Source organism: Tursiops truncatus, chromosome 9 (assembly GCF_011762595.2).
Source record: "Tursiops truncatus isolate mTurTru1 chromosome 9, mTurTru1.mat.Y, whole genome shotgun sequence".
In the NCBI taxonomy this organism is placed as follows: domain Eukaryota; kingdom Metazoa; phylum Chordata; class Mammalia; order Artiodactyla; family Delphinidae; genus Tursiops; species Tursiops truncatus.
In genome coordinates this window covers 48,938,318-48,950,462 of record NC_047042.1, presented here as the reverse complement: position 1 = coordinate 48,950,462, position 12,145 = coordinate 48,938,318, and the positions used below count along the sequence as shown (strand labels likewise).

General features: G+C 40.9%; 1 protein-coding gene across 1 annotated transcript in view; it reads right to left on the bottom strand.

The window, feature by feature from the left end:
• CALCR (calcitonin receptor) overlaps positions 1 to 12,145 on the bottom strand; it is a 65,679-nt gene that overhangs the window by 19,066 nt on the left and 34,468 nt on the right. The window contains exon 7 of the mRNA XM_073809707.1: positions 21 to 174. Within this exon, the coding sequence (XP_073665808.1) occupies positions 21 to 174 (154 nt within the window). The remainder of the gene's footprint in view (positions 1 to 20; positions 175 to 12,145) is intronic.

The following is a 12,145-nucleotide window of genomic DNA, read 5'->3' as shown; positions in this document are numbered from 1 at the left end:
CAGCTGCAGAAAATACATACCCCAGCCCAGGACATAATACCACCACATGCGTTGTCTCTCAGCGAACACAGACACCACGATGAGTGTGTGAAGATAGACCCCTTCACAGAGCATCCAGAAGTAGTTGCACGACATCATGTACTGGTGAAAAAAGTGCAAAATCTTGCAGATCGGCTGTTGGAAAGAAATGGAGATACTCAGTGGAAGACATCTGTAACAATTTGGCCGAGAACAGAGGGTGAACGTGAGAATGAACCAAAGTATCTGCATTCAGTCTGAAAGGCAGTTTCCCCAAACATCTATCAACGTGTCACCCTCTAGAATTGGAAATCAGAGTAATAGTTCATAGGTTCTTAGTATTACATGTACACAAACAGCCAACTAGGGCAATGGAAGCCTAGTCTCCCAAATGTTCTTTTCGCATTACATCCTGGTTACTGATATAAACTAGACAGGTTTATTTTTCCTGTAGTGTGTCTGAGACCCATAATTTCTGATAGCATCCAAGGATTCGTTACATAACTTTTAGGGCCCCTTTTCTATGGCCAGTGAGGAGAATAACACAGAAATTGTTAATGCTCTCCTGAAGTTCACTGATCTGTTAGTGATGTTTACTTAGCAGTAAAAGAGGAGAGAACCAGGTGGTTAATTTCTCATATATGAGCCAGGAGCTATGCTGAGCCCAACTGATGTGATTTTGCTTTCATAAGGGAGCCTTAGTTTCTATATGGGGGTCCATGTGTTTGGGACACAGAAAGAAGGATGGAAACCTCGCCTGGTGCTCAGTACTGATGTGGGATCCACATTTCTGGAGCTATCAAGCTTAACTACATATTGTTGTCTGTACAGAAATAATTATTGCTTAAACTACATAACAAAACACCCTAAATAGTTTCCTAGTCACCTCTAGAGTAGGGCTTGTCATCTTGGCACTATCGATGTTTTGGACTGGATACTTTTTGTCGTGGGGCTGTCCTGTGTGTTGATGGGTGTTTAGCAATATTCCTGACCTCTATCCCCTAGACGCCAGTAGCATCCCCTACCCAGTCATAACAATCAAAAATATTTCCACGGCTTCCCTGGTGGCGCAGTGGTTGGGAGTCCGCCTGCCGATGCAGGGGATGCGGGTTCGTGCCTCGGTACGGGAAGATCACACATGCTGTGGAGCGGCTGGGCCCGTGAGCCATGGCCGCTGAGCCTGCGCGTCCGGAGCCTGTGCTCCGCAACGGGAGAGGCCACAGCAGTGAGTGGCCTGCGTACCGCAAAAAAAAAAAAAAAAAAAAAAAATATATATATATATATATATATATATATATATATTTCCAGACGTTACCAGATGTCCCCTGGAGAGGAAAATGTCCCTGGTTGAGGAACACTACCCTAAGGTATTTAGCTGTGCTTGACTCCCTCTAACAACAACAAAAATAAGAACAATTTAGCAAGACTTTACATATTAGGGATGATTATTTGCATTATTATTTTATCAAATGCTCTGCTTTACAGTTTGAATCTGACTGGATTTCAGGCCTTCTTTTTTACAAAGCCTGAAAGTGACTTTCAGTAGTGCAGTAACCTTTGCAGGACCACTCATTTCTATTCAATGCATAGCAATAGTAATTCACTTATTGGGAATCTGATGCACTGAGTCCTTTCAGAACTCATTGAACGTTAAGAAGCAGCCAACTGTGTCCATGAGAAGGCAGATAGTGTATTTTCAGAGACAGAATCAACCTCTGATTCTGACCAAAGTGGAACAGTAGTGCAGATAATTCAAAACATCAGGTAATCTGAAAGTAATTTATATTGGCTTATAAAGGCACTGACTTTATCTGATTACCTTCCTAATTGGCATTAGTAAATATTAGTTTGCATTTGCTAAGCAAATACTTGCTATGTGCACATGACAAACAAGTAAAATAAGAAATTCAGCTGATACTCTGGATTCATTTTAAAGACTACTCTTACTTGAAAACCCTATTCCTTCTGGATCAAGAGGTCCAGAGCAGAAGCTTTGGTGGCTGCCATTTGCAGAGGAAGGGATAAGAAGAGGGCAAAGATGATGGCTTTGACTTCACATTTTATATGCAGCCAATCCTCATTATTCCCTGTAGTTATGTGCTATATGGCTAGATACAGTAGCATACTAAGGAAAAAAATGTGAGATGTTTTGTTCTTGTTTGGCTTTAAAAAATTTGGCAAGGGAGAATTCAAAATAACAACCAACTATTTCTTAAAGGACATTCTGCTAGAGTTTGGTTAAACACATTATTTAAGATCCTTCGATTTTTCAAAATGGTGGCTAAATTTCATGAAGAAACTATGCTTATTTTTTTGTGTGTTCAATCCTGGACTAGGTCCTAGAATTGCGAAGACAAAGTTCAGTGCTTGCAATTGAGAAAGTCATCTTCTGGAGGGGAGATGAATACAGAAATACATAAATGCAGCCATGCACAATGACTTCTAAAAAAGGTGATTTCTGTAATCAACATTAATACCATTAAAAATTCTTTTCTCAGGTACATAAAGCCTGGCACCTAGATCATAGCAAATAAATGAATCAAACTAATGGGGTTTGTGTTATTAACATTAAATAATCCATTCAATTTGTGAGAAAATTAACAAGGAATGAATTAGTAGATTCTGCCAAAGTCGAACAAATTATTAAGCGTTGTCAAGCATTCTGCCCTTCCTCCAATTTTTGCATTATTTGGGGGCTGCTATACAGACTAACTTATAGTAAAAGAGGTGGCTAACTATAAATTTACTTCTCGAATTTGCATGAACAATATTGTAGCAAAATGAAGAGTATGCTAGGATGGTCTCTCTTTGGTTACTGGGGGCTATCAGAGCGTGTTTGAAAACTTACGGCAAACAGTTAAAACCACATCCTCCACTATACAAATATATTAATAAATAACTAAAAATAGTGAAAAATTAGTTTGAAATGGTCTAAAGAGTACTAACTCCATAATACTTTGTACCGAATCAAAGCTGCCAAGTTTATTTCTGATAAATCTTGTTTTAAAGCAGAAATAAACTTTGGTGTAGGTTCTGGTGATCTCCAGCACTGTGTCTATAGGTTGCTCTGCCTCTGTTTCAGTGGTGTGTATATCATTCTGCCTCACGTGGGCATACACTTTTGGGGAATGGAGGTTGCAACTCTATTATCTTCCCTGAACTGCTTAGAACTAGAGTGGGAAATACTGTGGAAGGAAACTAGTTTTGTTTGTCTATAAAAGTGAATGGATCAAATGAGACTGATATTTGATTAGGTCAGTAATTTTTCCCAGCTCTCTTCTGAAGTGTGAGAGTGATTTTGATACACAGGGAACTAGAAAGGACATACGGCTTACCTTTTTCCTCTCCATTCCTTCATACATCTTACAAGCTTGAAATGCCCTTTCATCTACCACTTGAAATTACACTCTAAAGGGTGTGGGCATGGCTTATTAAAGGAGTTCTTGAAAGCAGTGATGTAATAATGAATCCCTCCAAAAATATCCAGTTCAAATATAAATAATGAAAAAGTTTATAGTAGTGCTTTTTCAAAGTTTAGCATGCATCAGAATCACTGGGAGAGCTTGTTAAAACACAGATTTTGGGTCCCATTAGTAGAGATTCTGATTCAGAAGATCTAGGATGGAGTGGTAAATTCTGCATTTCTAAGTTAAGTACCGAGTGATGCTAATGCTGTTGGACGATGGAGCACACTTTGAATGGGTTTAGGGTACAGAGGGAGTTTACTCAGTACCTGACTCCTGTTTTGGTTACTTCCTGGCCTTCCAGTACTGATAACTCTAACCATCAAAGAGCACAAGCTTCTTGTTCCAGTAGACTCACAATGCAATGAGAAACGTCCTGACTTTGATGCACATGTATACTAAAACTTCATGAGGAGGAATTACAGAAATTTTTGTCAAGATGCCAGTGCAGTTGATAAACCAAAGGGCAAAAGTCTTTCATTTCAACTTGAAAGCTGTCAACTTGTACAGTCTTTAAAGCTAGTTGAATGAAGGAGAAAAATCCCCCAGTCAGAAAGTCAGCATTAACTTTGTAGGAAACTACTGCAGTCCTTCTCTAGAGAAATTTAAAGATATAACGTTTTCAATTAAATGTGAGTCTGTCATGCAATCCTGGGCTGATTTCTGACAAAGCTTCAGAGAAAATAAGCTTGAATCTGTGCAACTGTAGTCACGATTGGGTGTGTTTAGAAAAAAAAACGAAAAACAAAACACTGGAGAAAAAAGTCCCATTTGAGATAAATACACTGGAAAATGATCCAGAAATTGGCAAAGGAAATACTCCAGAAGTGTTCAGGAAACAAAGCCAGAGAAAACAGAAAACATGATGGGGCGGGGGGAAGCCTGTTAGAAATGTGGCAGGGGAATAAAAATTAACAGCTTGCTATACTCACAGGTCTTTGCCTACATGCTGTAATGAGGATATTATCACTCTTCACTGGGGATTTTCAAGCCATGACTGAATGAGTTTTATATGCTCAGGCTTAGGCCACAGCCCTTTTTGGTTATTTGTGATTTAAAACCTCTGAGTATGTGCGTTCTGCTTTCACACTTAGTCCTTTTAGATTTAAGCAGTATTTTACACATGCTCTGAGTTTCCACACCTCCCATGGTGTGTTGACACAGAAATGGAACTGAGTACCACAGTTAGAAAATGATGAGTGCTTAAGTCGCCAACAATGGTAACAACTCTAGTATAAATAATAATAGCTAACATTTGAGAGTTCTGACTCTTAAATGGATTTATGGATCTTAGGTGTATTGGTTCATTTAATCCTCACAAGCAACTCTTTGAGAAAGGTACTATTATTATTGATATCTCTATCAAGAAAGTGAAGCCCAGTGAGGTTAAGTAACTTGCTCAACATTAATCTGTAAGTAGAAGAGCTGGGATCTGAGATCCTGCGGTTCAGCGAGAACAATGCTGTAGTATTTGGAGCGATCCACCTGAACACAGCTAATATCAAACTGATTATTGCTCCACAGCTTTCTAGCAATTAACCAACATACCCCAAGGGAGTGTGCAAACTTCTAGTAACTCAACTGAAATTTTGAGAATGAAAACAAATCTATAAGAAGTGCTGCATGACATTCATAACAGCCTTCTCAAAGCAAGGGAAACAAGCTGCAAATGTTGAGATGAAGACTCACTACATAAACCACACCACAAGATACCATTTGTAGGTGACTAATTTCTCGTGCAGAGGTATCACCCAGATTGGTCAGGTGAGAGAAACTGGAGATTGGGTTGATGTTTATAGCCAATTTAGGAATAAATTCTTCAAATCCATATGGAAACATGGTTGATTATAAATAAGAAATTTTTAAAGGAATAAAGAAATCCTCTATACTTTTCTGTACCATATGATCTTGGTTAAAAGACCATTTATTGGCTTTGAAATGTAAGTAAAGTGAAATAGCATAAATGACCAGGGTAAGATACCTCAATTCATTACTGCGCCTTGGCATTATTCTCTCTGCACTGTCCCTCAAATCCATCATACTTTTTCATTCTCAATCTAATGTCTTTCATAGGCTACCAAAATGGATAATTCCAATATAATTTTATCTGCCATTTGATCTCTCATCTCAAAAACTCTGCTATCGCTGTCACCTCCCTCACATTTACATGGTCTCCCTCCCACCAGCCTCCTCTGGGCTAGGTGGGAGGAGTCAAGTTTCCACCCGTGGTTTCATCAGTTTCTAGTGCCTCACTTCTGAGCATCCATTCCAAGCTGATCTTCCTGTGACTAGGCTGACGTTCTGACATAGCCTATTGGCTCAACTGTCCTGAACAAGTGAGACTTAGAAGAAATTCACTTTGGTTTTCAGAACTTGGGACTCATTTGACTTTACTTATATAAGAGGCTGTAGAAAATGTGACCCAATTGTTTTGGGTTTTGAGGTAAATGCTCAGGTTCCCAGTAAAAACTAATCTCACTGTATTGTCCCTTTCAGACTCAGATAAAAAGTTCAGAGAAACATTTCTTTCTAGAAAATGACTCGTCTGCTGCCAGCTTCCTTTAGATGCAGCAAGAACAATGCTTTTAATTCTGCCTCCTAACTCTCTACATGAAGATCATCGAATAAGCAGACAGAAGAAAATGAAATTTTAGATATTATGGAAATGAAATGTTCAAATGACACAAATGACAATGGGCAATTTTCACATCACTCAATAAACTGAGGATTTATTCAGCCCTTATTTATTCGATGAGTTATTTTGAGTTTAACTTAAAAAAAAAAAAAAGTTGTGTGAAGGAGTAAGATTCTCACCCTTGGTTTTACAGGAGAGAATCTGCCCAACCAAAAAACTTTCAAGGGAAGAGACTGACTACTTCGATGGGAAAGGGACCATAAACCCACTGGGATTCCCTGCTGAGAAGTGAGAACACTGTTTTCTTTTGCCCCCAACAAAATAAACCCTTACAGAAGTAGTGTGAAAGCACTGGGATAGTGCAGCCTCCTTTTACAAGAAATAACTTTCTTTTTAATATATCCCCTTGGGCACTGGGAAGGAAAATATTTTTGCCTCTTAACTACTGATTCACTGACCTGAGAACTGGGTCAAAATGAAAAAAAAACAACCCACAATTCTGTCTTTAGTTTGCTTAAGAAAGAGTCTTTAAAACTTATATTTTCTTTTTTATATAGAAAATTATGTATTCTTTTTTATAGAAAAGAGACATATGCTTGAATCACAGAGATGAAGTGCTGACGGATGTGCTTTAGTTTATGACTTTGGTTATGTTTTTCATGTTAATTGCAATTTCAATAAATATTTGTAGACTGAAAATGTCTAATATCTTCCCTTTTTCAAAAATTTCTTCTAATTTTTTTTGTCTGTCTCTTCTATCTTGGGTTTTTCTTTATTATCTCCACTTTTCTTGGCTAGGGAGGACCTTAATCTAGTGTTTTCTGGAATGTCAGTTTTTTAAGAAAAATGCAGTATTTCATATAATTTATTTAGAGTAATTTAAAATATCTGATGTTGCACATGACTTAGTAATACGTTGATGACATGACTCTCAATATTTGGCTGTTATTTTCTGTCTTTTTAAAGGTGGGGAATTTTATTGCTCGGAAAGATGGGGCTTTTCTAGTTAAACCTGGTTGAACCTTTCCTAGTTCTTGTTTATCCCCTGGGTATTCAAATATATTACAACAGGGAAAATTCCTTTATTCTTAATGCCTGCATTTGTAGTTCCAACTGCAATTTACTTTAATAGTCTTTTGGATAGGAAAAGATCCCTCAAGAAATTAGACTTCTATGATAGCATTTATGACAGAATATGCATTTTCAAGATAAGGTACAATACAAAGTTTAAGACCTATATCTCTCTTGGAAATAGTAAATAAGCATTTTCAATAATGAATAACATACAAGATATATCTACTTGAGAGTTCTTTCCTACCCTTTTCTTGAACTAATTTTGCCTGCCTAGAGAAAGCAGTCCTGTGTTGTATGTGGAGGATTAGATAAGAGATGTACCAAAACCTCACTGGAAAACAAAGACTGTTCAAATAGAGAAAGTACTAACAACAAATGTCCTAGTTTTTTTCCTTTGGGCCAGTTGTATGCTTCACAATTTACAAACGTCAATTAATTTCTGTCGTTGTGGTCTTTGGTTTTTAGCCTATGCATTTATATGTATTTGGTGAAAGGCACATGTTTCCAGATTTTGTCCTGTGGAAGAAAACAGACATTTGGAAATGTGGAAGAGGGCGAAGTGTGCTCACACAGGTTCCGTTTTCCACTGTAAGTGGGCTGTGATTGGTGGCTTATTCTCATTTGAATCTTAGAGGAAAGGAGACTTCTCATTCAGGCACACAGAGCAAAATCAGACTTTTTGCTCCTTTGTTTTCCACTAAAAAAGAGACATACACACACTTTGAAATAGGTAGATAAATGACTGAGTCTCACATATATAGTTGCGAGACATAGGCAGCTGTTTCCATGTGAGGCTGGGCGTATTCCTAGGGATTGTGAAGAGAATGTCATAAATAGATATTTCCCGCAAATGATACGAATTTAGTTCAGCCTGAAGACTAAAATTTGAGTTTGGGGTGCTCAATAAACACTTGATTGATTGGATGAAGCTCTACCTTTCAAGAGTTTTATAGTTTTTTCCTAGGAAGTTTACTCTTGCATAGTTAAAAAAAAAAAAAAAACCCAAGTCTGTTAGGTTAAAAAGATATTGATTAGGAGAACCCGGGGTTAGTCATGCCATAAAGATAAACTTCTTTTCAGTTTTTCAAACTTCTGTCACTTTGAGAATGCCTAATGTGAGACAGCCACCCTCCCATCTCCACATCCAGAAGAAAGCTTCCTATTAATTTCTCTGACTCCCCTATGCTCACATTCTCCCAGGGAATCAGCTGCTTTGTGGCTAAGCCAGGCCCCTAGATACCTGCTTACAGGCTTTATTAAAGGTTTCGAGGCAATAGGGGAGCTGGAAGGCAGAGCCGAGCTGGCTGCTTGGTGGCTAGGAGGCAGCCTGTGTGCTGTGACTGCCCGAGTACCTAGGAATGTCTGTCCCTAAAGTACCTATGAAAGTGAAAACATCCGCCAATGATAACTTACCTGTCTAAGAAAACGAACAGAGTAACAGATTGGTTGGGAAAGTCATGTGCAGAGACCTAGGGAGCTAGCCACAGGGCAAGAGTTAGCAGTAACCTTGTGAGCAATCGTTTGCAATATCACGCTCTTGGGAATTTTTAAAAGCTTTATGCTTCTTTGGGACTCTGGGACAACCCCTTGGAAGTAAGAGCAGTTTCTATTACTCTCATTTGATGGATAAGGTTAAATGGCTTCTACAATTTAATAGTGAACTCAGAAAAAGTCCTGAATGTATACTATTTCAGGAGGATAACAGGTTTAGTATGATCTCATAATGGATGAAAAGCGCCCATTACCCTACATCCAGAGGGTGGGCTGGAGGCATAACATGTGGGTGTGAGACCCCGCACAAGAGAGATGGGAGAGAGTCTATTCAAGAATTACAAGACCTCTGCTCCCAGGTTGGTGGGCTGATTATTCAATAACTAAAGTGCCATTTCCTGGCCTACTTTGTACAGATAGTAACTTTCTCAGGGTTTTCATATTTAATGGGAAATGGGATGCTCCAAATTTGAGTTTTGCTGAGATATTCTTGGTTAATGGCTTCTACACCTGTTTTAATCTTAGTGGGAGTCAGCTTCCCTAATGAAATGGAGTGTGCTTGTCTAATTATGAAGAACCATTACTTTGAAATGGCCGAGCCAATATCTTTAAGAACAATCTTCCTAAGGAAAGAAATCAAGATAATCAAGAGCACCATGTGGTACAGAGGAGAGAGGATGGGCTTCTGCATGGGACAGGTCTGGGTGTGAATCTATCTATCTAACGATCCACGGTGTGCAGGACAACTATCTACGTCTAACTATCCATGGTGTGTAGGACACGTGCCTTCACTGAGCCTCCATTTACTCAGTTAATAATGGGGGGAGGAGGGGAAGATGGCGATAGAGTAAGACGCAGAGATCACCTTCCTCCCCACAGATACAACAGAAATACATCTACACGTGGAACAACTCCTACAGAACACCTACTGAACGCTGGCAGAAGACCTCAGACCTCCCAAAAGGCAAGAAAGTCCCCAAGTACCTGGGTAGGGCAAAAGAAAAAAGAATAAACAGAGACAAAAGAATAGGGATGGGACCTGCACCAGTGGGAGGGAGCTGTGAAGGAGGAAAGGTTTCCACACACTAGAAGCCCCTTCACGGGCGGACACTGCAGGTGGCGGAGGGGGGCAGCTTCGGGGCCGCGGAAGAGAGCGCAGCAACAGGGGTGCGGAGGGCAAAGCGGGGAGAGTCCCGCACAGAGGATGGGTGCCAACCGGCACACACCAGCCCGAGAGGCTTGTCTGCTCACCCGCCGGGGTGGGCGGGGCTGCAAGCTGAGGCTCAGGCTTTGGTCGGAGCGCAGGGAGAGGACTGGGGTTGGCAGCGTGAACACAGCCTGCAGGGGGTTAGTGCACCACGGCTAGCCGGAAGGGAGTCCGGGGAAAAGTCTGGACCTGCAGAAGAGGCAAGAGACTTTTTCTTCCCTCTTTGTTTCCTGGTGCGCGAGGAGAGGGGATTAAGACCGCTGCTTAAAGGAGCTCCAAAGATGGGCGCGAGCTGCGGCTAAAAGCACGGACCCCAGAGACGGGCATGAGACGCTAAGGCTGCTGCTGCCGCCGCCAAGAAGCCTGTGTGCGAGCACAGGTCACTATCCACACCTCCCCTCCCGGGAGCCAGTGCAGCCCGCCACTGCCAGGGTCCCGGGATCCAGGGACAACTTCCCCAGGAGAACGCACAGCGCGCCTCAGGCTGGTGCAACGTCACGCCGGCCTCTGCCGCCGCAGGCTCAACCCGCACTCCGTGCCCCTCCCTCCCCCCAGCCTGAGTGAGCCAGAAACCCCGAATCAGCGGCTCCTTTAACCCTGTCCTGTCTGAGCGAAGAACAGACGCCCTCAGGTGACCTACACGCGGGGGCGGGGCCAAATCCAAAGCTGAGCCCCTGGGAGCTGTGAGAACAAAGAGAAAGGGAAATCTCTCCCAGCAGCCTCAGAAGCAGCGGATTAAAGCTCCACAATCAATTTGATGTACCTGCATCTGTGGAATACCTGAATAGACAACGAATCATCCCAAATTGAGGAGGTGGACTTTGAGAGCAAGATTTACGATTTTTTCCTCTTTTCCTCTTTTTGTGTGTATGTGTATGCTTCTGTGTGAGATTTTGTCTGTATAGCTTTGCTTCCACCATTTGTCCTAAGGTTCTATCTGTCCGTTTTTTTGTTTTTGTTTTTTTAATTTTTTCTTAATAATTATTTTTAATTTAATAACTTTATTATATTTTACTTTTCTATTTTACTTTATCTTCCTTCTCTCTTTTTCCCTTCCTTCCCTCCTTTCTTCCTTCCTTCCTTCCTCCCACCATCCCTCCCTCCCTCCCTCCTTTCTTTCTTTCCTTCTTTCTTTCTTTCTTCCTTCCTTTCTTTCTTCCTACTTCTACTAATTCTTTCTCTCTACTTTTTCTCCCTTTTATTCTGAGCCGTGTGGAGGAAAGGCTCTTGGTGCTGCAGCCAGGTGTCAATGCTGTGCCTTTGAGGTGGGAGAACCAACTTCAAGACACAGGTCAACAACAGACCTCCCAGCTCCACATAATATCAAACGGCAAAAATCTCCCAGAGATCTCCATCTCAACACCAGCACCCAGCTTCACACAACGACCAGAAAGCTACAGTGCTGGACATCCTATGCCAAACAACTAGCAAGACAGGAACACAACCCCACCCATTAGCAGAGAGGCTGCCCAAAATCGTAATAAGTCCACAGACACCCCAAAACACACCACCAGACGTGGACCTGCCTCCCAGAGAGAAAAGATCCAGCCTCATCCACCAGAACACAGGCACTAGTCCCCTCCACCAGGAAGCCTACACAACCCACTGAACCAACCTTAGCCACTGGGGACAGACACCAAAATCAACGGGAACTATGAACCTGCAGTGTGCAAAAAGGAGACCCCAAACACAGTAAGATAAGCAAAATGAGAAGACAGAAAAACACACAGCAGATGAAGGAGCAAGATAAAAACCTACCTAACAAATGAAGAGGAAATAGGCAGTCTACCTGACAAAGAATTCAGAATAATGATAGTAAAGATGATCCAAAATCTTGGAAATAGAATAGACAAAATGCAAGAAATATTTAACAAGGACCTAGAAGAACTAAAGATGAAACAAACAACGACAAACAACACAATAAATGAAATGAAAAATACTCTAGATGGGATCAATGGCAGAATAACAGAGACAGAAGAACGGATAAGTGACCTGGAAGATAAAATAGTGGAAATAACTACTGCACAGCAGAATAAAGAAAAAAGAATGAAAAGAACTGAGGACAGTCTCAGAGACCTCTGGGACAACATTAAATGCACCAACATTCGAATTATAGGGGTTCCAGAAGAAGAAGAGAAAAAGGGACTGAGAAAATATTTGAAGAGATTATAGTTGAAAACTTCCCAAATATGGGAAAGGAAATAGTTAATCAAGTCTAGGAAGCACAGAGAGTCCCATACAGGATAAATCCAAGGA